This window comes from Gasterosteus aculeatus, chromosome 4 (genome assembly GCF_964276395.1).
Source record: "Gasterosteus aculeatus chromosome 4, fGasAcu3.hap1.1, whole genome shotgun sequence".
Classification (NCBI taxonomy): domain Eukaryota; kingdom Metazoa; phylum Chordata; class Actinopteri; order Perciformes; family Gasterosteidae; genus Gasterosteus; species Gasterosteus aculeatus.
In genome coordinates, this window is record NC_135691.1 from 14,766,630 (window position 1) to 14,792,390 (window position 25,761).

At 44.5% G+C, this 25,761-nt stretch overlaps 1 protein-coding gene and 1 long non-coding RNA gene across 2 annotated transcripts; both read left to right on the forward strand.

Moving 5' to 3' along the window:
• Window positions 1-406: 406 nt before the first annotated feature.
• On the forward strand, window positions 407-20,196 carry cyfip2 (cytoplasmic FMR1 interacting protein 2). The gene is made up of 30 exons (XM_040175558.2): window positions 407-635; window positions 5,119-5,270; window positions 5,383-5,472; window positions 7,128-7,205; window positions 7,762-7,863; window positions 8,027-8,208; window positions 8,291-8,387; window positions 9,543-9,671; window positions 9,792-9,896; window positions 9,983-10,071; window positions 10,191-10,428; window positions 10,574-10,726; window positions 11,459-11,598; window positions 11,748-11,895; window positions 11,990-12,143; window positions 12,267-12,423; window positions 12,496-12,592; window positions 12,671-12,747; window positions 12,861-12,969; window positions 13,063-13,182; window positions 13,279-13,478; window positions 13,574-13,661; window positions 13,795-13,938; window positions 14,076-14,166; window positions 15,068-15,198; window positions 16,616-16,688; window positions 16,802-16,896; window positions 17,047-17,285; window positions 18,058-18,205; window positions 18,299-20,196. The coding sequence occupies exons 2-30, from the start codon at window positions 5,154-5,156 to the stop codon at window positions 18,464-18,466; spliced, it is 3,759 nt and encodes a 1,252-aa protein (XP_040031492.1). The 5' UTR covers window positions 407-635; window positions 5,119-5,153; the 3' UTR covers window positions 18,467-20,196.
• A 736-nt stretch (window positions 20,197-20,932) lies between these two features.
• Window positions 20,933-22,274, forward strand: LOC144406337 (uncharacterized). Its single transcript, XR_013467625.1, has 2 exons — window positions 20,933-21,055; window positions 21,644-22,274. It is a non-coding gene; the product is annotated as an uncharacterized LOC144406337 (long non-coding RNA).
• Window positions 22,275-25,761: the final 3,487 nt, after the last annotated feature.

Consider the following 25,761-nt stretch of genomic DNA (forward strand, 5'->3'; position numbering starts at 1 on the left):
ACATAGATTGTTTGCTAATTAGGGTTCATTCCAGCATAATGCTTCTATTTTCCACATTTGAAATGATTAAATGATTTTCTTTTTCTTTGAAAAAAAAAAATCATGATGTATTAGGACTAAAAGGACAAGTAGGGAACTATGTAACCATTGACATCTTGCCACCAGGGGTCTGCGATGACTATTCAGTCCTGTCCGGTATCATCATCACGTTCTGCAAACGAAAGGTGCAAAATAACAAAAGGTAGAAAACTCACTATCACAAGGACCACAAATGACCTACATTACATTAAACACAATGCATTTAAAACGAACTAACAACTACTTGTAGGTTCTACGTGTGTGTGTGTGTGTGTGTGTGGGTGTGGGTGGGTGTGGGGGGGGGGGGGCACACTGTGACTGTCCCTTTAAGAAAATGCACTTGCAGCCATTTTCTACTCTTTGTGTGGGGTGGATTAGCTCTCTGGGTTGGAGCGGGGAGAAACTAGAGCATCAATCGGCACAGAAGCAGAAGAGGAGCAAAAAAATAAATAAAAAACATATGTATAAAAAATCAGAATAAATAAAGAGATCAGCAGACATCGGATCGCCGTCGCAGCGCGTCTCTGGATTCCGCCGGACGGACATGCGATTTACAGGTAACGTAGCGGCGGATGGAGCCGCAGGAGCCGCGCGGGGCTGCTGATGCGCGCTGGGCGGTGATGATGGCTGGGAGACGCCGGAGGGCTGGGGCTCTTCTTTGTGTGTGTGTGTGTGTGTGTGTTGTTTTTCTTCTTCCACCTCGCACCGTGCATCAACCCCGTTACCGATCTGTCCGTGCACGAGTGACATATTAACGCGCGATCGCTATTGAATCGAGCCGAATTGAGCGTCCCGTTTTTCTTTCTTTTTGTGTCAACGGATTATTGTGACACATGAATGGGATCCTCGTTAGCAAACCGCGGCGCACACTACGATGGGTGGGGTGAGGAGAGGGTTCATCCCCGGGAAACGCTGCAGAAACGCTGCGACCCCATCACGGCGTTTTCCCTTTTTCTATTTTTTTTAATGCATTTCCGCTGCACGTAGGAAAGAGATGCGACGAGGAGAGGAGGGAATGGGATGCTTCACAACACCGCTTTCATTCTCTCTCTCTCTCTCTCTCTCTCTCTCTCTCTCTCTCTCTCTCTCTCTCTCTCTCTCTCTCTCTCTCTCTCGCCGCTTTCTCCCCCCCTCGTCACCCCCTCTGACCCAGCGGGCAGCGAGGCCCGCCGGCCCGCTGCTGGATGCACGGATGACAGGTTCACCCACTTCCGTTTCACACGGATGTTCGATGCACGGTCCTGTCATTGAATGCAACCCCCCCCCCCTCTCTCCCTCTCCGTTATGTCTCATTCCGATCCTGCATAGCATCCACCCGTCCGCTGATTTAGAGTAGCAACGTGAAACGTGCTGCTGCAGACTCGCTGAGATCTTTACGCCCCCCCCCCCTCTCATCCCCCCTCCTCCCCTCTCATCTCCCCTCCCCAACTGGCCGTGCGGTCATGACTTGCTGTGGAGGGTCGCATGATGCTTGTACTCATCCATAGTAAATAATAATAAAAAACTATTTCCCAGTCAAGTCATTTCTCGTTGTGTTGTCCAAACGAGTGAGAGAGATGTGCAACACATGTGGAATATCTGAATGATTGTTAAAGTGTAGATTATTGGTTACCCGCTCGTGCCCATTCAGTCATCTGGCTATTCCCACCTCTCCGTTATTTGATTCAATTGGCGAGCCGAACTATGCGCGTATTCACCACAAATTGTATCCTATGCGATCGATAAAATATTCCCCGGCTCCGGGTTGCCGGTTCTGTGTCATTGTAACTCGTCGGCCTTCGGGTTTCGGACTGTTGGTTTGAGGTGGACCAATTTTGTGTGGATCAATAATGGAAATGACAATTAGTTTAACCTACTGGAACTCATTTAATGGTAGCGGCCTTGTGTTTACCATCATCAGCGCAGCTATTGCCTCACAGGCGGCGGTTAGCAGCTGATGCTGCTGCTGCTGTTTTCAGTCGAGCACATTGGCAGACAAAGACAGAAAGACAACGGCCTGGTAGACAGAAATATCCAGCCAACCAAAGAAAGAAAACGAGAAGTAGTGGTGAGCTGTGAGAACAGAAACCAGTGTGATCCGGCACGCTAACCTTGAGGGCCACAGATCTGCAAAACACAAAACTTTTCATTCAAAAGCCCCCAAAAAAAGAATAGTTTGTACCTCCGAACGCGGGTGATGTTAGTTTAGCTTTTTGTTTTTTGTTTTGTTTATCGCCCCCCACACCTGTCTGTCAAGCCCACGTGAGCCAGGCTTCTGCCCCCCTTCTCCCTCATTGCATATTTGTGCGTGATGTTCATTGTGTCATGGATCATGAGACAACAGCAGTTTTGCAGAGTTTGTCTCCCTAAAAAAAAAATGCACGTCGAGCGCGCAGCCGTCCGGCGTGGTGCACATGACACAGACGCACTACACACGGGTGCATCTGGAATACACACACGTGACCGGTGTTGACGGTGTGTGTGTGTGTGTGTGTGTGTGTGTGTGTGTGTGTGTGTGTGTGTGTGTGTGTGTGTGTGTGTGTGTGTGTGTGTGTGTGCGCCGTGTGTGAGCGCTTGTCTTCTTCTTCTTCTTCTTCCACGCTGATCGGGTCTCGTCTTATTGTGAGGACAAATATATATTACAAAACCAGCCTGGAGGGGGACATCCCTCTGAGTAGTGTGACCCTAGAGTTGACACACTTCCTCCCTCTCTCTCTCTCTCTCTCTCCCCCCCACAAGATGTATTACACACACGCCTCGCAGCACATACTGGTCGAGCTCTTCTTCTACACACGCTGCTCTTTGCTATTTTGGTACTTTTCCTACTCTTCCTCATTGTCCATTCTTCTTTTTAGGTGTAATATTTTGAGCACTTCCTCAAAGCATCGTGACCCTCTTTGGTAGAATGCTGCTCCGAGATCATGCCTAGGCCTTCGTGGTGGCTTTAGCTAGATCGGCCTGAGGGACGTTCGCTCATCATGAATGTTCAAGTGCTACTGTATGTTTGTTTTGTTTTTTTTGTTTTTGGGAAAGCTTCACTTCCGGTGTGAAGCGGGCTCACGTCTCGGTTACCAAGTGTCTAGAAGGGAACGATGGGGCCCTTTTTGCTTTGTGTAGATACACACACACACTCACACAGACACACCAACTGTTGGACAGAGACGTGTACAGGGTGGGAAAGTTGATTCAGCCAACCAGGGCCTCAGTCCCCGTCTGTATTCCCAAGCACAGATGGGAGTTTAGTGGCGCTGGGCCTGGTTGTCTGCCTGACAGAAGCCCTTTTCTATAAGCTGAACTGTTAAAAATATCCATAACGGTCTTATGCTTCGAGGCATCAGAGGGTGTGAGAGATCCAGGTGGTAGAGTCACAGCAGTGGAAAGAATACAGGAAGCAACTTTAGAAATAAATGAGTTAACGCACACATTGCAAAGTGGCAGTGGCACGCGGGGCCGAAAGTCTCCTTCTGGTCCACGAAAATCAAATGATCAAAAAGACGTTGAATCTGCTTATTTGACTTGAAATTGAGTCCCATCTTCATTGCTATTGGGCCAAAATAAAATGTTTGTGCAAAGGATCTTACAGGCCCGAAGGAGACATGATAACATGAATTGGACATTAGAAGGTTCACTCTAAATGAATTCAGCGAATTACGTATTGTCTATACGCAACTAACTTTTCCTTTGCCAATACACGGACGCGTCGCTCGAGTTTAATAAGAAGGTTGATAACTCGACCTTCTGTATGAACTCGGGCTTCAAAACCGGGCGTTTACCTCATGCAAATATATTCTCCGTGTTTGGTAATTTTCACAGTTTGATGCGACAGGAAACTAGCAGGGCGCTTCCACGCCGTCCGCGAGACGACTCCTGTCATTGTGATAGTGAGCAAATTTGAGTCATCCTCTTTTTAAAAGTACAGCATTATATTTGGCTTTGGCTCTGCATTGAGACATGTGTCAGCATGCAGCCGCGTTGACATTTACACTACACGCGGTGACTTGTGTTTGTGTGCGCGAGAGAAAGCATTCTGGTCGACCTAGAAGTTCATTTATTTATATATATATATATATATATATATATATATATATATATATATATATATATTACACGTTGGCCTCCTCCCTGCCTGGACCCCCGGCCCTCGCTGGCCGAAGCCGCGCTCTCTGGCTGTGAATATTAAACTGATTATCGGCCCTGTCAGCGCTGCCTGCCAGGTCAGACGTAAAACACACATTACCAACAGGCGCGTAAGACACGGGTGGACTCATACACACAGCTTCCACCCATTGGCTGGTGTTTTATGATGAAGAGGAAGAGCGGCACAGCAATGGCGGTTCTGTCTCAAAGGGGTTTGCCCGTTTATTTTCCAAAGACGGAGGACAGTAATTAGTAGTAGCTGTAGATTTTTAAGCCTAACGAATGCGCTGTAAATGCATCCTGTGCTCGTATACAGCGATCCACGGTGTATTGATTTGAATTATCACAAGTACAAAATGTCAGCTCGCCTAACGCCTACTGCCTTTTGCAGCGCTGAACATGTTGCGTTTGTCGAATGTCAGTCACTGCCAGACTCCCTCAATGAGATATCCAGGCCATGACTTTTCACAGAATTAAACACTTGATTGCAAATGAAACGGTATTTTGCAAACCGTGAGTCTAATAGAGTCTATAGTTCCCAATAAGAGCAGAGGGGAGAGGATACAGGTGCAGGGCGAACAGACATGTAGCTCCACCGCACAGCACCAACGGGGCTCCACAAGAGGAAGTGGGGTCGAGACGCGTCACGACAATAACAACGATCTCGTTGCGTCGACTGGCTGCAGTTATCCAACACCTTTTACTCCTCATTCGACTTTCAACCATATCCACGCACCTTCAGCTCACACTTCCAGCACTCTGTGCATATACTGCTCATCCATTCAACCTAATCCTATTCTCTCTTTTCAATAAATAGACCACACAATCTTTCCTTGTACCCCCCCAGATAGCGACCATAACGGTCCTCCTGTCTGTCGCCTCGTCTCCTCACTCTCTTTCTCTTCATTTTCTGCCTTCTCTCAGACCGGGGTGTTGTGTGTGAGTGACGCCTTGTTGCCATGACGACCCACGTGACCCTGGAGGATGCCCTGTCCAATGTGGACCTGCTGGAGGAGCTGCCCCTCCCGGACCAGCAGCCATGCATCGAGCCCCCTCCCTCCTCCATCATGTACCAGGTACACGCTCACACAGGCCGCCGCCCGCCGTCGTCCCCCCCCCAGCGGCTCAGACGTGTTCATTGCACCGCGTTTAACCCTTTAATCCGCCCCCTGCCCCCTCTCTCTACAGGCCAACTTTGACACCAACTTTGAAGACAGGAATGCATTTGTGACCGGCATCGCCCGTTATATCGAGCAAGCTACAGTCCACTCCAGCATGGTGAGAAATGTGCCTCAAATGTCATGGCTATACACCTATCAGGGGTGCAAACTTGTCACCTTTCCGTGAAATTCGCTGTTTTTGTTTCAAAATAGGTCATTTGTGTGATTCATGTAGATCAGCAATAATAATATTTTGGGGGGGGGGGTCCGGTCCGGTCCTCCAAGTAATCTGCGAACGCAAGCTGTCATGAATATTTTTTTTCAAGCTTGTTCGTTTGGCCAACTCGTGTCATCATGTCATCTTCGGGTCTATAGCTGCCTAGATGCCGTAATAGACAGGAGTGACGTTGGTACGCTGCAAGAACGTCAGTCTTTCTAACGTAGGCTAACGTGCTAATGTCAGACAGTTGGCTGACAGACGCCTCGCAAATCACATCAACCATTTTTGCTGGTTACAATAACGGTGTTATCAGATAGTACAGTGTCTGTTTCTCGGGAACTTTTGAAAAATCTAAGCGAGAAAAAAAATGTACCTACCTTACCTTCACATTAAATTACCCTCCCTCCCTCTTGCTAATATTTATTCTGTTCGTTTCAAAGCGAAATCTATTCTTGAGGTTCCAAACATTTCCAAAGCAATTTGAAGCATATGCAAAAAAAAAAAATATATATATATATATATATTCCCCGAGGGGGTTCGGATCTGTCACCTTTTTCATCCCTGATGAGTTTGCACCCCTGACTATATATATATAACTACTTTTTTTCCACATCTGATTGGTTGAATCAATATTTGTTTGTGTCCTGAATAGTTGATGTTCTCCTCTTTGAGAACACTGAGCCAACTGTGGGAAGCAGCCTCCCTCCTTAAAGCAAGCCTTGTTTCCTGTGAATTGATTATCATTCGGCTCTTTTGTTAGGATTTGGCGAGGCCCAAAGCCGGGCATGCGCACACACACACGCGCACGCACGCACGCATGCACGCACACGCACACACACTGGTGGATCAGCCAGGCAACGGTCCATCCCCTGATGGTGAAGAGTGTGATCTGACTGGCAAAGAGGGGAAGTCGGGCATTACTTCATCAGGAAGTGCGATTGATGTTTGAGTCGGTCTGCTTGAGGTCACTGCTCTCTTTCAGCCGGAGTAATGGAGAAATCTTCCTCACCTACTTATGAATGAGAAAGAATGGTGCCCTGCTAAAATATTTACCGAGCCCCATTCATCCTGGAACATGTGACTCGTCTGAGAAGTTTGACATTTTTTTTTTCTTTCTTTCAAGTGCCTTTTAAAGGGCCAGTTCATCACAGTCAACGTTTCGGTGTGAGTCTGCAGAGTTTTGGGGATGTCAGCCTGCGCTTGAATATCATGGGACCGTTTGCCACTCGGCTTGTAGTAGTATACATTTAGACCATGACGGGCTAGTCAAGATCCTTGTTCTATGCAGCTTTGTGGACAGCTTTGTTAGCAAACTATTTCTTCCAAACATTGTTCCCATATTATATCTCATTACCAAGCAACTCACACCAAAACAAACTAATAAAACGCACTACAGGTAAGATTCTGGGGTGAATTGTTATTTTTAAGTAAGAGATGCAAATAATTAAAGCAATCCAGGTGAATATATCTATATATCTATATATCTATATATATATATATATCCTGTTCCTATGCTTTCAATTTGTTTTATTGTATCTGTATTATTTTTTCAGAATGAGATGCTGGAGGAAGGGCATGAGTATGCGGTGATGCTTTACACTTGGAGAAGCTGCTCCAGAGCCATTCCCCAGGTATCCCCCCCCCCCCCCCCCCCCCACACACACACACACACACTCATACACTTGTTCTTTAATAGCTAGGGAATTGTTCCTTCCTTTCTTGATGGGATCTTACTCGGCATACTCGCACTGAGAAAAGTTTATGGCTTTTATTTCTGGTAAAGTTCTCACTGTGTTTGTCAAACTGGAACGTTCGGCCTGAAAGTATCTCATCATGGAACACTTTTCACTAAGAAGACAGACAAACCTCCATGGAAAGTGGTTGCAAAATGTGTCTGTTCTCAAACCAAACGTAATGTCATTCAGCCACCAAATTAGAAGCTTAGGTGTCAGGCTTTTCCCCCACACTCAAGATAAATATTAGATCACCCTCGGTTACCACTTCATTATTGCAGATGATGTCATTTCCCCACACTATATTTCTTTACTGTGGGGAAACACCCCCTCTTGTTATAAACCACGTCGATCTGCAAACAAACTACAAAGTTGAGTAAATCAGCTGTACTAAACAAACTGTACCGCTGCTGCCAAATCAAGCTGCTCGATGGCGCCCTCTTGTGTTTGCCAGGTGAAATGCAACGAGCAGCCCAACCGGGTTGAGATCTATGAGAAAACAGTGGAGGTCTTGGAACCTGAAGTCACCAAGCTCATGAAGTTCATGTACTTCCAGGTAAGACCCGGCTTTCTGACCAAAAAACACCCTAATCCAAAAATGAGATTCATGCAATAACAGATGTAATAATTTCAGAGTTTGCATGTTTGGTGTCTTTCGCGATACATATATTTTTTTCAATGCTAACAATTCCATCTATCTGATTTCTTTGTCTTTACAGCGGAAAGCCATTGAACGTTTCTGTAGCGAAGTAAAGCGTCTCTGCCACGCCGAGAGAAGGAAGGACTTTGTGTCCGAGGCCTACCTACTCACTCTGGGCAAATTCATAAACATGTTTGCAGTGCTGGACGAACTGAAGAACATGAAGTGCAGCGTGAAGAACGACCACTCTGCCTACAAAAGGTAGTGAAGCACAAATGGAGGAACCCTAATGTAGAACCGTTTAGTCAGAGCCAGGTTCTAACTTGCCTCCTCTGACCTCCAGGGCTGCTCAATTCTTGAGGAAGATGGCCGACCCGCAGTCCATCCAGGAGTCCCAGAACCTCTCCATGTTTTTAGCCAACCACAACAGGATCACCCAGGTTGGTGCACAGACTCTTTACAACATGCGGTGTAAAAACATGTCACCGCGTAAGGACACGGAGGACGGAAGGCTGATCTATTTAGTCAACTGGACTCCTTGTGCGCTGTTCCGCTGTCGTAAAGGGTTTCAAAGCTGCTTTTTCAGCGTATCTTTGGAGGAAAAAGTGGCGTTTAGTTTGTAATGATACAGACTTACAGCAACAATCTGATTTAATGCTCCACACTTTCTACACAAACTGAGCAGATGTCTGATTTGCATTTGTGCTCTTCAAAGGTGACGTGAGATTGTGCAGTCTGGACAAAGGCGTTTTATGGAGCAATTAACCCCAACATGAATATGTGACTGTTGTATTCAAGCTGCAGATTTGCTTTTTAACATTAGACAGTGATGGCAAGGAGAGAGAATGAGACTATTTGTAAGATTTTTGTGTGTTTTATGTTTTGTGTGTTTTCAACTTGCAGTTTCAATATTAAGAGCCTTATTATAGCGACTATTTGCTACGTGATTAATACTACGTGAGTGGTGGAGGTATGACATATTTTTGTCGGCCAATCCCGTAATTTAGCATCACACTTGTTCCCTGATCAAAGATAGGGATTTGGAAAGTTAATGGTACACGGTTTGTTCACTAAAATATTCTTCCCAAATGAAAACCTTGTTTGTCATTTTAAAGCATAAAATACAGGAGAAAAGTCAGCAGGAGAAAAAAACATTGAGATATGGACAACAAGTCTGCGAAGCTGTGATGATGTTTTTGTGGTCTCTTTAATCCACCATTTATTAAGACACAAAAAAGCCTAGAAATCAACATTATGTCCATTTGAGGAAACCACTCAACCGAAAGGCCTTCAGGTTCCTGTTTTTACTACTCGCGGGTTGTGAACGGCACATCTGTGCCATACAAAGAGAGGAGGGCGATTAGTATTATTTTGAGAGATAAAATCTAGATGAAATCTAGACGGATGCGGCTTGTCGTAGGATGTAGTTACGTATGATGAGCCACAAGATGACACTGCGTTCGATGCTCTGAAGGTACTTGAAGCTTTTTGTGCCCCAAAAGCCTCATCAGACTCCATACGCCCCGTCACCACTGTAGATGAACCCCTGTGATTTGCCCTGTTCTGTCTGTTTGTGTGTGCGTGTGTGTGTGTAGTGCCTGCACCAACAGTTGGAGGTGATACCGGGCTACGAGGAGCTTCTGGCCGACATTGTCAACATCTGTGTGGACTATTATGAGAATAAGATGTATTTAACACCCAGCGAGAAGCACATGCTGCTAAAGGTAAACCCACCTTTTCCTGCTGCGCACCCAGCACGGTCAACGGAGATGATCTTCAGCCGGCTTAAGGCTGAAGGTCCGTTGCTGGTGTAAAAACGGCCCGTCTCTCTCTCCGTGTGTCAGGTGATGGGCTTTGGTCTGTACCTGATGGACGGGAACGTCAGTAATATCTACAAACTCGACGCCAAAAAGAGGATCAACCTGAGCAAAATCGACAAGTTCTTCAAAGTAAGGCTTTTGTATTCAGCATATTTCATATTCCGGATGTTGTGTCCTTTTTGAGTCTGACACCCCCTCCTCGCCGTGTTTTTCAGCTTCAAGTGGTGCCGTTATTCGGAGACATGCAGATTGAGCTGTCCCGCTACATCGAGACCAGTGCCCACTACGAAGAAAACAAGTCCAAGTAAGAGGACGTGTTCAGCAGTCTGCATACGTAGTGCACAGAAACGCAATTCCTTCCCTGATGCGCGGTCGTCTCCCCCTTCCCCCCCTGAAAAAAACTCGTTTCCATTTTGTGCCCAGGTGGACGTGCACCCAGAGCAGCATCTCGCCGCAGTACAACCTGTGCGAGCAGATGGTGCAGATCAGGGAGGACCACATCCGCTTCATCTCGGAGCTGGCGCGCTACAGCAACAGCGAAGTGGTGACGGGCTCGGGCCTGGACAGCCAGAAGTCCGACGAGGAGTACAGGGAGCTGTTCGACCTCGCTCTGAGGGGTCTGCAGCTGCTGTCTAAGTGGAGCACGCACGTCATGGAAGTTGTGAGTGAAAGCAGCGGGTTGTTTTAGGGGGGAGGGGGGTTAACAATGAAATGTGTTTGTGGTTTTGAAATTCGAAGGTTGTCCGTTTTTAAATTTAAAAAAAAAAAAAAAAAAATCTATTCATAGCTCTCGCTGTCTATTTCAGTACTCTTGGAAGCTGGTCCATCCCACAGATAAATTCTGTAACAAGGACTGCCCGGGCACAGCGGAGGAGTACGAACGAGCCACGCGATACAATTACACCAGTGAGGAGAAGTTTGCCCTGGTGGAAGTCATTGCCATGATCAAAGGCCTGCAGGTACCAGCGACCGTGACGCGTGTCCAGCAGCTCTTTTTATTAACGCATTCAACATTGCTGTACATATTTTCAGCTCATCCAGCCAGAGGGCTGTGTGTGTGTGTGTGTGTGTGTGTGTGTGTGTGTGTGTGTGTGTGTGTGTGTGTGTGTGTGTGTGTGTGTGTGTGTGTGTGTGTGTGTGTGTGTGTGTGTGTGTGTGTGTGTGTGTGTGTGACAAGTGATGCGGCAAACGCCTTTAATGTCCTTATCCTTTACTTAAATAGAATAGATTGTCATTTAGGGAAATGCACTTATTTTCTGTACAGCTCGGTGTTCAATTAGAAGACCAATGGCGCACTTTTAAATATGAAGCAACAGTGAGAAGCCGGATTGCTCAGTTTAGCTTAAAGAATAGACACAGAGGGAATTGTGGAGGGCGGGGGGGCTTTATTCTTAGATTCCTCATTTCTGAACAAGGTAGACCCAGTTGATTTAATAAAGCTACGTACATGTCGGCATTTTAAAGAGGTGAGCAGAGGGGTTTTATATCTGCAGACAGTGTCTGCGCAGCGGCTTTAATGGACAGATATCAGAGGGGCATTTGGCTGCTCATCTAACTGTGCAGTAAAGTCAACAAGTGAATGTCTCATAATGTCAAATCATTCCTCCAACACGGAGTTGATGGTCGGTAACCTTTGTGACCAAGATGATGATGTTGATGATGATCCCAGTGCTTTGTAATGGACTGTGTAGGTTCTGATGGGCCGAATGGAGTCTGTGTTTAACCAAGCCATCAGGAATACCATCTACGCAGCGCTGCAGGACTTTGCCCAGATGACCCTCAGAGAGCCTCTGCGCCAGGCTGTGCGCAAGAAGAAGAATGTCCTCATTAGGTAAACGCACACACACACACACACACACACACACACAGTGATGATCTGATCAAATGAAGATTAAAGCTAATCTTAAGGCTCTGTTTTTTTTTTTTTTACAACTTAACGCTCTAATGCACTTGAGTAATCCTATTTTTATTCTTCGGTAGTGTCCTCCAGGCCATTCGTAAGACTGTGTGTGACTGGGACGGGGTGAGGGAACCCCCAAATGACCCCTGCCTGAGGGGTGAGAAGGACCCAAAAGGTGGATTTGACATCAAAGTTCCCCGCAGGGCTGTAGGACCCTCCAGCACACAGGTAAGACCTTACTGAATACATCGATTCATGTTCAATGCTTATATTCTGAAGGTTGTAAATGATCATTTTTGCATTCCTCCTCGTCCCTCTGCAGCTGTACATGGTGCGCACCATGCTGGAGTCCCTGATAGCAGATAAGAGCGGCTCTAAGAAGACTCTCCGCAGCTGCCTGGATGGACCCATAGTGGTGGCCATAGAAGACTTCCACAAACATTCCTTCTTCTTCACTCACCTGCTCAACTTCAGCGGTAAGTAGAAAGCTTCCGCGGACATAAAAAAAGAAGGTCTCATTGAAGTAGCTCTTGTAAAAATGAGCCCCACTGCCTGCGGGCATTTTCAAGTAACTTCTTCCCTCCTCTCCCACCGTCCAGAGGCCCTGCAGCAGTGCTGCGACCTGTCCCAGCTCTGGTTCAGAGAGTTCTTCTTGGAGCTCACCATGGGTCGCAGGATCCAGTTCCCCATCGAGATGTCCATGCCCTGGATCCTCACTGACCACATCCTGGAGACCAAGGAGCCCTCCATGATGGAGTAAGACAAAACGCCTGTTTTGCAATTCGATAAAACCGCAGCGCATTATAACCCCCGGTCTCCCTCCCACAGATACGTGCTGTATCCCTTGGACCTGTACAACGACAGTGGCTACTACGCTCTCACCAAGTTCAAAAAGCAGTTCCTCTATGATGAAATTGAGGCCGAGGTACGGTGTTAAGACCCTCCGTGGAATTCAAATGCAGAGGTCTTTACGGCGCCTTCACGACCTTCTTCTCGTTCTCAGGTAAACCTCTGCTTTGACCAGTTTGTCTACAAGTTGGCGGATCAGATATTCGCCTACTACAAAGCAATGGCTGGAAGGTACGGTAGAACGCGGCGTCTCCTTCTCTCTGCGTCACCGGTCATGATTTGCCGACGTGGTGGCAGTCCTCCCGGCCCGCTTCTAACGAATCACCATGCCACGTGTTTCACAGCGTCCTCCTGGACAAGCGCTTCAGAGCCGAGTGTAAAAACTACGGCGTGATCATCCCGTACCCGCCGTCAAACCGCTACGAGACGCTGCTCAAACAGAGACACGTGCAGGTACTGAGGAAACACTCCTCCGTCACTCGCACGCCTTTTTTGGGCCACCTGTTCGACCTGTATCTCTCAAGCACTCCTCCTTTTTCCTGCCAGCTGCTCGGTCGCTCCATCGACCTGAACCGCCTGATCACCCAGAGGATCTCGGCAGCGATGTACAAGTCCCTGGACCACGCCATCAGCCGCTTCGAGAGCGAGGACCTCACCTCCATAGTGGTGAGACGATCCGATGACGGTCTTAAAAACCCAACGGGGCTGTTAGAACCAAACTTGTACGTAACTCGTACGTGTCCTGCGTCCCTCCTTTACCAGGAGCTGGAGTGGCTGCTGGAGATCAACAGACTAACCCACCGGCTCCTGTGCAAGCACATGACCCTGGACAGCTTCGACGCCATGTTCCGCGAGGCCAACCACAATGTCTCCGCCCCCTACGGGCGAATCACGCTGCACGTCTTCTGGGAGCTGAACTTCGATTTCCTGCCCAACTACTGCTACAACGGATCCACAAACCGGTCAGTTCGCCGGTGGACGGTCTCAGAGAGCTTTGTTGCTTTTTTTTTCTTGTTTCTTGTTTTCGGTATAGAATTGAGTTTTTTTTTCTTTTCAGCTTTGTACGTACAGCAATTCCCTTCACCCAGGAGCCTCAAAGGGACAAGCCAGCTAATGTGCAGCCTTACTACTTGTACGGGTCCAAGGTATAGTCGCGCTGATGAATTGGCTCTTATATTACAGAGCATATTCCCGAATTAGTGTGTAAAGGAAAGCCGTCTTCCCACTGAGCCAGATTAAAACCGTTTCTGTTTCTCTCGTCTCTTCCTTTCTTCTCAGCCTCTCAACATTGCCTACTCCCACATATACAGCTCCTACAGAAACTTTGTCGGCCCGCCCCACTTCAAGACCATCTGCCGTCTCCTTGGTTACCAAGGCATTGCTGTGGTGATGGAGGAGCTGCTCAAGATTGTCAAGAGCCTGGTATTTATCTTCATTTTCCATCAATGTGTACTTCTCCGGTTTGATGGATTCTTACTGTGTGTAAAAAAAAAAAATAGTTTATGCCCTTTCTTCCCTTTGCCTGCTGTGTTGTATTTATCTTCTGTGTCACTTTGCAGTTACAGGGCACCATCCTGCAGTACGTGAAAACCCTGATCGAAGTCATGCCCAAGATCTGCCGCCTGCCGCGCCACGAGTACGGCTCTCCAGGTGAGCAGGTGTCCACTCTCCGAGTGGGGTTTAGTCCGTCCAAGACATCCGTTTTCATCCTGTTACATTTTAGAAACATAGGAGCGTGGCGGACACATTGAACAACCATTAATGAGCAATTGGGTCTATTTATTTTTTTGCTACAGTCAGTAATTCCTTCCCACACATTCTAGCTCATTCTAGCCCCCCCCCGTTGCCAAACACTCCGGAGTTTTGTGCTAATGCTGCCTCTTTGAGTTTAGACAGGACTCTGAGCATTACTGAGATAAAAAGGTGACCTGGAGCCGCAGTTAAACATCTGCAGCACAGATCCAGCAGTAGAAAATGCTGACAAGGTATAAACCACTACCACGACGAACAGCCGGCCTTGTGAAGCAGGGAGGAGGGCTGTAAAATGAGCCGATAGGGGACACAGTCCGGGTAAAATAGCAACTCTGCTACAATGGTAATGACGTTTTGTATAGGTGTTATATTGTTATAGCCGGGAGCTATAAAGTGTCTATTTGTCAAAAGGACTGCTTTAAAAATCAAATCAATCCCACAGGAATGACCTATTTCAAATGGGAAAAGATCACTCGGCTCACCTGCCTCCGTGCACACTGGGCGCTGGGAGTGCAGTTACATGGGATTTCCTTTTATGAGGAGTAATCTGTACATTACTGATGTTCCGTACACTAATTTCTGCGCCTGGCTCACTGCCTGTCGGCAGTTAATGATGTGGGTCAGAACAGACCCGCTGACCTCCCACAGATTCATGCTGGTAGCGATAGATTATCAGTGACATAATGAGGTATTAGCGGACGCTTTCTGCTTGGCTGCTTGCTTTTTTCTTTTTTTTTCTTTTTTTACAGAAATGTCTAATTAACGAAGTAACATGGCTGTTCTATTTCTGCCACTGCAGGTATCTTGGAGTTCTTCCACCATCAGCTCAAGGATATCATTGAATACGCTGAGCTGAAAACCGACGTCTTCCAGAGTTTAAGGGAGGTGGGAAACGCCATCCTCTTCTGCCTGCTCATCGAGCAAGCTCTGGTAAGACGCTTCCTTTAGTTATACATCACTGTATGAAACCCCTGACACTTCCTACCTTCTTTGTTGCTTTAACGTGTTATTTGTGTATTATGAATCCCTGCCATATTAGCTGCCCCTACTTTTTATTCCCCTGCGTTCCCAGTGTCTCAGGGCCCACTGATGTGTAGCTGTCCTGACTGCCATGTTTTTGTGGGTGACCAGTAATCTGGGCGCCTGGAAGTTTCTGCCCATCTTCTGATTCCGTTGGTTCCCGCCCGTAATGAAATGGGAAGGGCAGAAACTGTCAGGCGCCCAGTCCTCGTGGCCCTGAGTATATTTGATCTTTTGATGGGTTCTTTTCTGAAATGCAACTCTATTTTTCATTACACGCTGGAAACAACCACAGGTGGTAAGGATTTAGGTTTTTATTTTGAAATAACAGTCTGAATGTCTATTTCTCTTCTATTTCTTGTTTCTTTAGGCTGCTGTGTTTCTGTTTCTTCTTCTTCTAGCATGCTACTTTAGCATAAACTGTTTCACCTCCAACCAGCCATGGAAGCAAAGAGACCGTTTCGCTGTCCTTTTATTTTGATCAAGAATTAAATCAAAGTATATTTTTTTTAACAGAAACAATTAAGACATGTCATTTAATATATATGAAAAAACATCTGGCTGCTGCAGTATTGCATCTTGTATGTCCTTGTCTTCCATGCGACAGTTGATATTCTATTTCTGGTTGGTTGGTTGGTGATACGTTCTTCTGATGCGCTGCACCTCTTCCTCCGTACTCTCTTCTGCTGGGGGCATTTGCTGCTTATCTGCTAAACACTGCTGACACCTTTTAAACTTTTCTTTGACTGACCAGTGTGCATATTGGTTTGCGTTACCTGTGCGTGCGTGTGTGTGTTGTTCATTTTTGTCTCTGCATGGCTTTTTTTTTTCATTCATCACCCTTTTAGATCTTGTTGTCTCGACTAACCAACTGTCACCATGACAACCACCGAGATAATAAAGCATGGCCTGACGTAGCTAGAACAACACTAACACACTGACATTTGACCTGTAAGTGTTTTGGGTTTATTAAGGTGGATGTAGACTTCTGAAGCAGGTTAGAGGGGATGTGTTGACGAACGTATAATCCTGCTGTCACCATGGCTTGATTAACAAAAACACCCTCATGCTTTTTTCTTGTGTCCTTATCTGTATAATAAGCTGACAGTAATCCTTAATGTTATAACTGTAAACATATAAAATAGGCTTCAAACGTTGTTATTCCTTTGATACAACATTTTGAGTCCAGCTTAGAGTATTCGGGGATGGGTGGGTTCTTAATAAAGCAACATTGCTTTATGGTTGCCTGCATGCGCTAAAGGTGTTCTTGAAATTAAAAATGACCTTTTTTAATGCTTTTTTTTGTTTTGTTGTGCTTCAATTTTAGTCTCAGGAGGAAGTGTGCGACCTGCTCCATGCCGCCCCCTTCCAGAACATTCTGCCCCGAGTCTACATTAAAGGTATACAAAGGGGTTGGAAGCGCTAAATACGTGGCAGAAAAAAAGACTCGTCTTTTGGTTTATTTATTTGTCGGTTCTGAACAATCCGTCCTTGTGTGTTGTGTGTCATGCAGAGGGAGAGCGTCTGGAGGTGAGGATGAAAAGGCTGGAAGCCAAGTACGCCCCTCTCCACCTTGTGCCTCTAATCGAGAGGTTGGGAACGCCACAGGTGAGATAAACATGAACGTCTTTAAGAAGGCAGACAGATGGGGAACCAACTACTTATGTGTATTTCGAATAAAACTCGTTTGTCCTCCGTAAAATGTAAATATTAAGGATAATAAGTATTAGTAAGTGCCACTGCTTTTCCTGTTACCAGCAAATCGCCATTGCCCGCGAGGGGGACCTGCTGACCAAAGAGCGTCTGTGCTGCGGCCTTTCCATGTTCGAGGTCATCCTAACGCGCATCCGCAGCTTCCTGCAGGACGGCGTGTGGCGCGGCCCTCCTCCCACCAACGGCGTGATGCACGTCGACGAGTGTATGGAGTTTCACCGCCTGTGGAGCGCCATGCAGTTTGTCTACTGTATCCCTGTGGGCACACATGAGTTCACAGCGGAGTAAGTGGCACCTGGCTGGTTTGTGTACAGTGGGAGTGTATTCGTAGTGGCTCAGGCATCTGTTTCAGCTAACTAACGCTACATACAGTGAGCGCAAAACGAATGGATATAAACGTCTCATCCGTCAGAAGCGAGGGAACCCGTCACAACCATTCAATACATTCTCGGTCATTACCTCACTCGATGACTTGGGGTCAGCCGCGGTTGCTTTTGAGTGAAATTAAATGTGTCCGTTAGTAGGCATCCAAGGATCGCTAATCAGCCTTACCAAGTTTTCCATTAGCTCCCGGTAGACGATCTCCCGGCATTGCCCTGGTGATCGACCTATTGGCTTCCCCTAGTTTAAGGATTTTAATTAATTTATTGAAAATGGTAAAAAAAAAAAAAATTGTGTATAAAAAAAAAAAAAAAAAAAAAAAAGATTGCAAAAGTTTTTAGCCAGAACTTTGGTGGAAAAGTAGACATGTTTAGAAGAAGAAGATGTCAGAATGCTTAAGGGGAACTGTTTCGATGCAGCTTGATGTTCCTTCTGAGCCTTCTGCTTTAGGCAAAGCATTCATCACGCTGTTGCTTACGACACGGCTCCACTTCAGAAAGAGCAAGAAAAAAAGAAGTAAAATGGCAGACATTGTCAACCTGCTCTCCGTCACCATCAGCAGCTGATAAAAACAATAAGGCAGACTTCAAAAGAGATGAGATAATGTTGCCTTTGCTGATTTGAAGTTGTCTTCAATGGGGAAAAACCAACTGAGTTACTTGCTTTGCCTATTAGGCAGTGCTTCGGCGACGGGCTGAACTGGGCCGGCTGTGCCATCATCGTGCTGTTGGGACAGCAGCGTCGCTTTGACCTCTTCGACTTCTGCTACCATCTGCTCAAAGTCCAAAGACAGGACGGCAAGGATGAGATCATCAAAAATGTGGTGGGTACACTCAAACCTTCACCCACTGCATCTACCCCCGCCGCTTAATATTGTCCGACTTATTCCCTTTTTCTGTGGTCATTTTCTCGACAGCCCTTGAAGAAGATGGCAGACCGCATTAGGAAGTACCAGATCCTCAACAATGAGATCTTTGCCATTCTCAACAAGTACATGAAGGCGGTGGAGACGGACAGTTCCACTGTGGAGCATGTTCGCTGTTTCCAGCCTCCTATACACCAATCCCTGGCTACCACCTGTTGAGATAGACCCTACACACACACACACACACACACACACACACACTTAGCTATGATTTGAATGTCTGCCTCTCCCTGGTCTCGTAGTGGTGTAGATTACCACGGCGGCTTCACACTGGCTTTAAGAACCCAAAGACAGATCTTTCCAAACTAGGCCTCTATTTAAAACATAGCTGTCTTTGATGCCTTGAAGCATTCGACCAGGCCGGAGGTGGAAGTGTATATTCACACCTGTTCTTTTTTTATTTCACTGTCTGTGTGGCTCACTCAGACTCATGCATGCCTCCTTTTATTCCTTCCGCTGCGCACCGGCGGATCGGACCACCGATACAAACGCCAAACGAGTATCTCATATTTCAAAACTTGTTTGAAATCTCCACCACTGGGACTCATAAATGCCTTTCAGAATTTTCAATCGAGACTTGAGACAAACGTAAATCTAACAGCGTTTCAATAAAAGTATTGCTAGAAAATAGCTCATTTTTGAAGTTACATAAAGCACTTTAATATGGTGCTGTTAAATGCTACTACTGCTACTAATCCGTACAGCAGGCGCCAGTAAAGCCTGTGCTACCATTATGCACCTTTATGCGTGTCCTCTGTTACGACCCAAACCTGTTTATCGTGATGCATTGGAAACTCTTCACTCATTTGTATGAAAATCTGGTCATCCTGACGCATTTCATTACGTATTCACCTGCTTGCTTTTAAAGGAATGAAAGTACATTGCATTCTTGATTTGATCTTATTTATCCTGACAACTTTTTTTTTTTTTGGCTTCTTCTTGACACATTTTTATTCTGTACAAGTTCCGCTGTAAATTTCACTGTTGAACCAAGTGAAGTGTTGTGTGTTGTAATGCTTTTAATTATTAATATTTTTATTTACACATCCGTGGTATACTTGCGTCTCTACTGGCTGTACACCTCATCAACTTTATTTATTTCTCTTTTGTCCGTCGGATAGATTTTTTTAATATTCTGTACATGATTACAGTGATATTATTTACAATTCTGGAAATACACATTGCATCTGGGTATATGTCTTTGCGTTTTCAAGAGTGAAAAAAACAAAACAAGATCAGAAAATACTTAGGTTGTGTAAAGACAGTGCTGTACTAGATTAACCTGTTCTGAGTGTGAATGGACGATGTTGGTCCAGCAGACCTATGAAATACTCTGCACATAAAGGAAAAAAAACATAAAACATAACTAAAATGTCAGTCATAATTAAAGTGCAGTTTAATAAATATAGTCGGTATTTACTATTGTTGAACTTTTGCTTTAGATTTAGCAGTGTTGTTAAAACATGCTAAATTTGTCCCTATTTTATTTCTTATGACGGAAGGAAAATTAATTATTAACAAGTAACCCTCCTCAAACTGCCCTGTAACCTTTTTATGCTTTGTTTTTAAATGAACGGACTTTCTTTTGTAACTGTCTTTTTAATATATTTATTCAACTCCGACGTATTGTTCAATTTAAAGGTTAATCTGGTTGAAATAGAGGTACCGATGTATCATCTCGAAACCTTAGCATGGCAAGTGTAATTTATTGTCATCAATTGCTCCATTTGTGACATGAGGCTTTGTTTATGATATTGTTGTACAAGTGACCATGTTTTGAAGTTAAAAAAAAGTGAAGAAAAAGAATATAACGTGTACAACAATGGTCCTGCAAAGGATTTGAAATGATGTTGTATTTCCATGAAATAAAAAATGTTTAACTGAAAAAAGGAAGTTGTTTTTCTCTTCAAAGGGTTTTTACTTTGCAAGTGGTAAACTTGTTCCTTTTATTTTTGGTTCTTTTAAAATACCTAAAGGCTTGGTTGTCAGTTCCTCAAAAAAAGGTCTCTGATTGTCTTTGCTTTGCTAAATGAAGAGTCGTGACCGCAGCATTTGTGTACCAAGTGAGCACAAGACGTATTTTCAACGTTGAAATATTACATTTTTACATTACATTACAGGTCATTTAGCAGACGCTTTTATCCAAAGCGACTTACATTACACATTACATAAACCCATGGCTTTTTCACATTTTTGCCTGGGGAGCAATTAGGGGTTAGGTGTCTTGCTCAGGGACACTTGGTACACCCCGAACATATGGTTGAAAACGAGTTGAAATGAGGTCTGAACGTCTAAGACCTCATTTCAACGTCTTTTCAACCGGCTAAAAATTGGATAAAACATCAACGTGCCAGAAAACGTCAATTTGTTGACAAATGTCTCATGATGTAACGTAAGGTTGAACGATAGACGATATTAACGTTAAGATTTTCATAATAATTAATGAACTGGTCGGCGAAATTTGGTCTACGCGAAGACGCAATTTCATCGTATTTAATATTTCACTTAAAACGTCATAAATATGAAACTACGGACTGCGTGCTGTTAATAAGATGCGTTTAAGGCATAATAATGCGGGCAGGTTCAAACATTACTTGTAAACACGTAACTCCGCTGACATCTGTAACGCGCATGCGCGAGTTCTTAGACGCCTGCAGAGCTCCGAGCGGACGCGACACGAGGCGAAGTTACGGCAGCAGAGCGACATGAACGGGCTGATAGAACCACGACTACCGGCTCCACTACTCTGTAAGTACGGGAGTGTTTGAATGAAGCACACCTGGAACTATAACCGGGTGTTTTACTTCTGCTGCCCACCCGACGGGAAAGACGGTCCTTTTTGTTAAGCTAGTTAGCGTTAGCGCAGGTAGTTAGGTAGTTTGCTAGTTAGCATGCTAGCGTGCAGCATGATGACCTGGACCAAAAGTAAACATCCCAGAATATTTTCCGTGTGTTTGGTGTTGCTAATGCGTTAGGTTGTTGCTGTACCCATAAATGTTATTGCATTTCACATTGAAAATACGTTTTTAAAGCAATGGGGCTAAACACAGATTGCAAGGGTGAAGGCCTGAATTCAACAAGTAGCTCTGTAAACAAGAGGGCCAACACATTGTAAGTTACTGCTGCTTAAAGCATGATACTGTGTAATATACCTGGAAATGTTACTCCAGATATACCATAAGTTGCAGATGAATTGTTATCTTGTTGATAATGTAATAAGTGAATAATCTATAAATTAGGGTTCTAACACACCAGCTGCTGTTGTTATTATTAGTTTATTACTGTCATCATAAAGCCAAATGACCAACTTTGCCTTTGTGCTTTCCCACCTCACAGGTTTCTGCGGGTGGTGGTTGCATCTGATGGAGGTTACGTCTGATGATGGTTGTCCCTGCACTGGTCCTGCCTTACCCCTGGCTTAGTAATCCACAATATTAGAATCATTTCTGTCGTAGGAATTGGATGTACTGTACATCTTTAAATTGTTCATACTCTACACACCTACTGCCTTGCTGTTTTCTCCTCAGGTTTCTCCCGGTTGAAGGTTTTTTACATTTTGGGGGTTTTGGGACAAGATGTTGCATGTTTTCAGATTGCAAAGCTGAACAAAATAAAATGGTTTGAATTGAATAAACACGTTGACCAGAGAAATCTGCAATTGAGGGGTGTCCTCTGCACTCTGACTCCCTTTACACAAAGAATCCTCAGGTGAGGATGAGGGAGATGCAGCTGATTTCAGGTATACTATCCCAACTCAAGTGACTCAGACCCACATCTTGTTACAGAATCTAAAAATGAAGTTCAAATGATTCAGAAAAAGGGTCTTCAAACACAGAATTGTTGTTTCTGCACCTTTAAATCCATAGTTCATTTCCCTGAAATATATATTTTATTTTTGTATTGTTTTTAATTAGGAAAAGTGTTATATGTATAGTGTTATATTTATAATAAATGCAATTGAACAAAATAATGTGTTTGTCCTTGTTAAGGGCTGTTAACATGACAACTGTGACTAAGTATGTAACTTGTAAGTTTCCAGCGAGCAATTTATCCGATGAAACAACGTTTAAAAGACGTCTATGGCCTTGACGTTGAAAAGACGTTGCAAATTGGTTCAAAAGTGAAAGTTGTTTCAACGTCTATTCATAGACGTTGAAAAGACGTTTACGTTTAGACCACATTTCAACCAGCAAGCATTTCAACGTTGAAAAGACGTTTAAAAGACGTCTATGTCCCGACGTTGAAAACACGTTGCAAAATGGTTTAAAAGTGAAAGTTGTTTCAACGTCTATTCGTAGACGTTGAAAAGACGTTCGCGTATAGACCCGTTTTCAACGTGATTTATAATATCGGTGGTAAACTTACAAATGTGGACGTAGTTTCTTTTTAAACCTCTAAAATAATGATATAGCACGCAAGAGAGGATGAAATATTACCGTATTCTAAAATCACGTTGAAATGTGGTCTAAACATAGACGTCTTTTCAACGTCTACGAATCGTCAAATTGCCTGGTGAAGGTCACTGAGGTAGTCAAACAAATCTGCAGAGGCAAGGCCCCATGAGATCCATCCAGAGATGCTGAGGGTAGTAGTTTTTCCAGGGCTGTCTTGATGACACGGCTCTTCAACATTGCATGGAAGTCTGGGACAGTGCCTAAGGAGTGGTAGACCTGGGTCATAGTACCTCTCATCAAAAAGGGGGACCAGAGAGTGTATGCCAATTACAGAGGTATCACACTACTCAGCCTCCCTGCTAAAGCTTTTTGCCGATAGTCAAACCACGGATTGAAGAGGAACAATGTAGATTTCATCAACGGACCAGCTGATCATGGAGGGGGTGTATGCTAATCTGGTCTACATGTATTTTTTGGACCTGGAGAAATCTTACCACCAGGCCCCCTGCAATATACTGGGGGATATGCTGCAGGAGTACAGGGTGAGGGGCTCCCTACTTGGGGCCATCCAATCTGTCTTCAGGTTCTCTGCAGTAAGTCGCTTGTTTGTGGTGCGGGTTGGCCTTCGCCAGGGCTGCACCTTGTCACCAATCCTGTTTGTGGTATTCATGGACAGGATATATAGGCGTAGGTCTCACTGTAATTTACAAGATGAGGCATAATTGCTGAGGGTTTCACCCTTGAACAATGACAGACTGACAACAGGCTGGTTTGTCAAACTGGTTTGTAACTTCTTTGAATCAAGCCACCGAATCCCTGGTTACAGGTTTATGTTTGTAAAAAAAAAAGGATTAAAGGACAATGGATTAAAGAAACCCTTTATTCTGATCTTTGATGTCTTATATTTGCCAGTTGCAGATTTTAGTTTTTCAAGTTTACTAAATTTTCATATACAGACTTTCCGGCTTTGATCCGTCTTGATTCACTGAGATGGATGTCTAATTATCAGTGACAGCTTAACAAAGAAGGCTAAAAACCTCCTCAACCGAAAGTATTGCAACTGAAAAATATAAGACCTTAATATCAAAAACTGAAGAATGAAAAAATGTGAATTTGTCCCATAAATACTTTTTTCAATTATTTTTAATTTGAATATATTGCGCTTATTAACAAATGTACCTCTTCTCTTTTCCAATCAAGTGAAGTCCAGTCTAGTCAAAGGGTAGCTTTGGCCAATTGTGACACGTTTTAAATGCTGGATCCCTTTGACATCCTGATATAGCCTTCAATAACATATTGTAAAAAAAAATATTACGTATTCAGCGAGTGTGGGCTTCAGGGTATCCGTGGAGGATGGGGCTAAGTGAATGATACACTACCCTACCAAACCCTAAACAGTCAACTGCTAGTGTGTTGAATATAGCGGCAAATTAGATAAAGGAAGATATTCCCTCTGGCATTGATCAAGAACAAAATAGAGCTAAAAAGGAAAATAAATATTAAACACAACTCTAAATGAATGAACATATCTTGGTGTCAATTGGTATAAAAAAGGGGCTGACTTTTGAAACATTCCACCAGGAGACCATAGACATGCCAGGATGTATGTATTTAGAAGCCGCACACCTGTAAAAGAGCTTCTCCTCATTGGCTCTGATGTGGTTTCATTTCTCCCATGACGTGGTTGATCCTTGTATCACAGCTCAGGAACCAAGGCTTGCCTGTACGAAGGTCAGTGTAGTTTTACAGCGGCTGTTTTGTTGGCCGCAGGCAGACGTTACAGATGGTGGTTTCAGAGAGAGAGCCTCAGTCTGTCCAGCACTGACAAGGCCTCACCAGGGGGAACCAGAGTCACCTGATTGAGATATTTTTGTTAAATCACATCAAAGCTCCTCAAATCATTAAAGATGTCTTCAAGTTCTCCACCAGATCCTTTCTATAAATGTTTCTCCTAAACACTTCCCTAATTAGCAATTGTCAAATCAAAGCTCATCAACAGTATGTGTAAATGTTGTTTTGGTATGCATGGAACTGTAGGAGTGAGACTGCCTTTTAGGATAGTGGGTTGTCCTTTTTTGAACCTGTTAAAAAGCAAAAGGAGCTGTTGGAGATGTTAACTTGGTTGTTAGTGTATTGAAAACAGGCTACTGTAGAGTGTAGCCTACCCCAAAACAAAACACTGCTAAAGGCTCTCTCATGTCTTCAATTGTCATTGCCAATCTGAGGTGCCTTGACTTGTTCAATCTCTCGAATTACCTTCCAATTGTCTTTGAATTGTAAAAGCGAACCCGCCCAGAAAGAAAGACTGCAGAATGTTGTGCTTTGTTTTATTAATCACGGCCAAACCCATCTGAACAATGACAAACAGACAGACATCAAGCTGTTTGAGGTCAACCCTGTAACCGGTAATCCCAGGTTTATTATGTTTACAAATAATAAAGATTAAAGAACTATGGATTAAAGAAAACAGACATATGTTTCCACCAGACAAATGTTGGACCGTTTGAGTTAATATTTTTGATGCCAGACATTCCTTTACTTTCGGCGTTGTGGAATCTTTCAGAAGTCACTTGGAATAACGAGATAACATTACATTACATTACATGTCATTTAGCGGACGCTTTTATCCAAAGCGACGTACAATAAGTGCATTCAACCATAGGGTACAAACTCAGGAGAACAAGAAACAAGAAAGTGCAATTTCCTCAAATAAGCCAATTTACAATTTGCTATAGATGAGTGACGTTACAAGTACAATTTAAGTGCTACAATTTGTTAGTCTTTAGTCGAGATAGAGTCTGAAGAGGTGTGTCTTGAGTTTAGGACGGAAGATGTGAAGGCTCTCTGCGGTCCTGGTGTCTTCAGAGAGCTCGTTTCACCATTTCGGCGCAAGGACAGCAAAGAGTCGTGACCTAGTCGAGTGTTTTGCTGTGTTTGCAGTGTTACGCGCCTTGTTTGTGTTTGCGCGTGTCTGTGCGAGTGGGTGTGATTCTCTTCAGGTGTGCTGGCGACGTCACTCCTGTAGCTGATCAGCATGGGATTAAATGGATGTGCCAACCC

Bases quoted from the DNA above. Each gene is read 5' to 3' on its own strand.
- cyfip2 (XM_040175558.2), top strand. From the start codon at position 5,154: ATGACGACCCACGTGACCCTGGAGGATGCCCTGTCCAATGTGGACCTG. The intron at 13,183-13,278 runs GTGAGACGATCC...CTCCTTTACCAG, and splicing joins AGGACCTCACCTCCATAGTG to GAGCTGGAGTGGCTGCTGGA. The intron at 13,939-14,075 runs GTATTTATCTTC...GTCACTTTGCAG, and splicing joins TCAAGATTGTCAAGAGCCTG to TTACAGGGCACCATCCTGCA.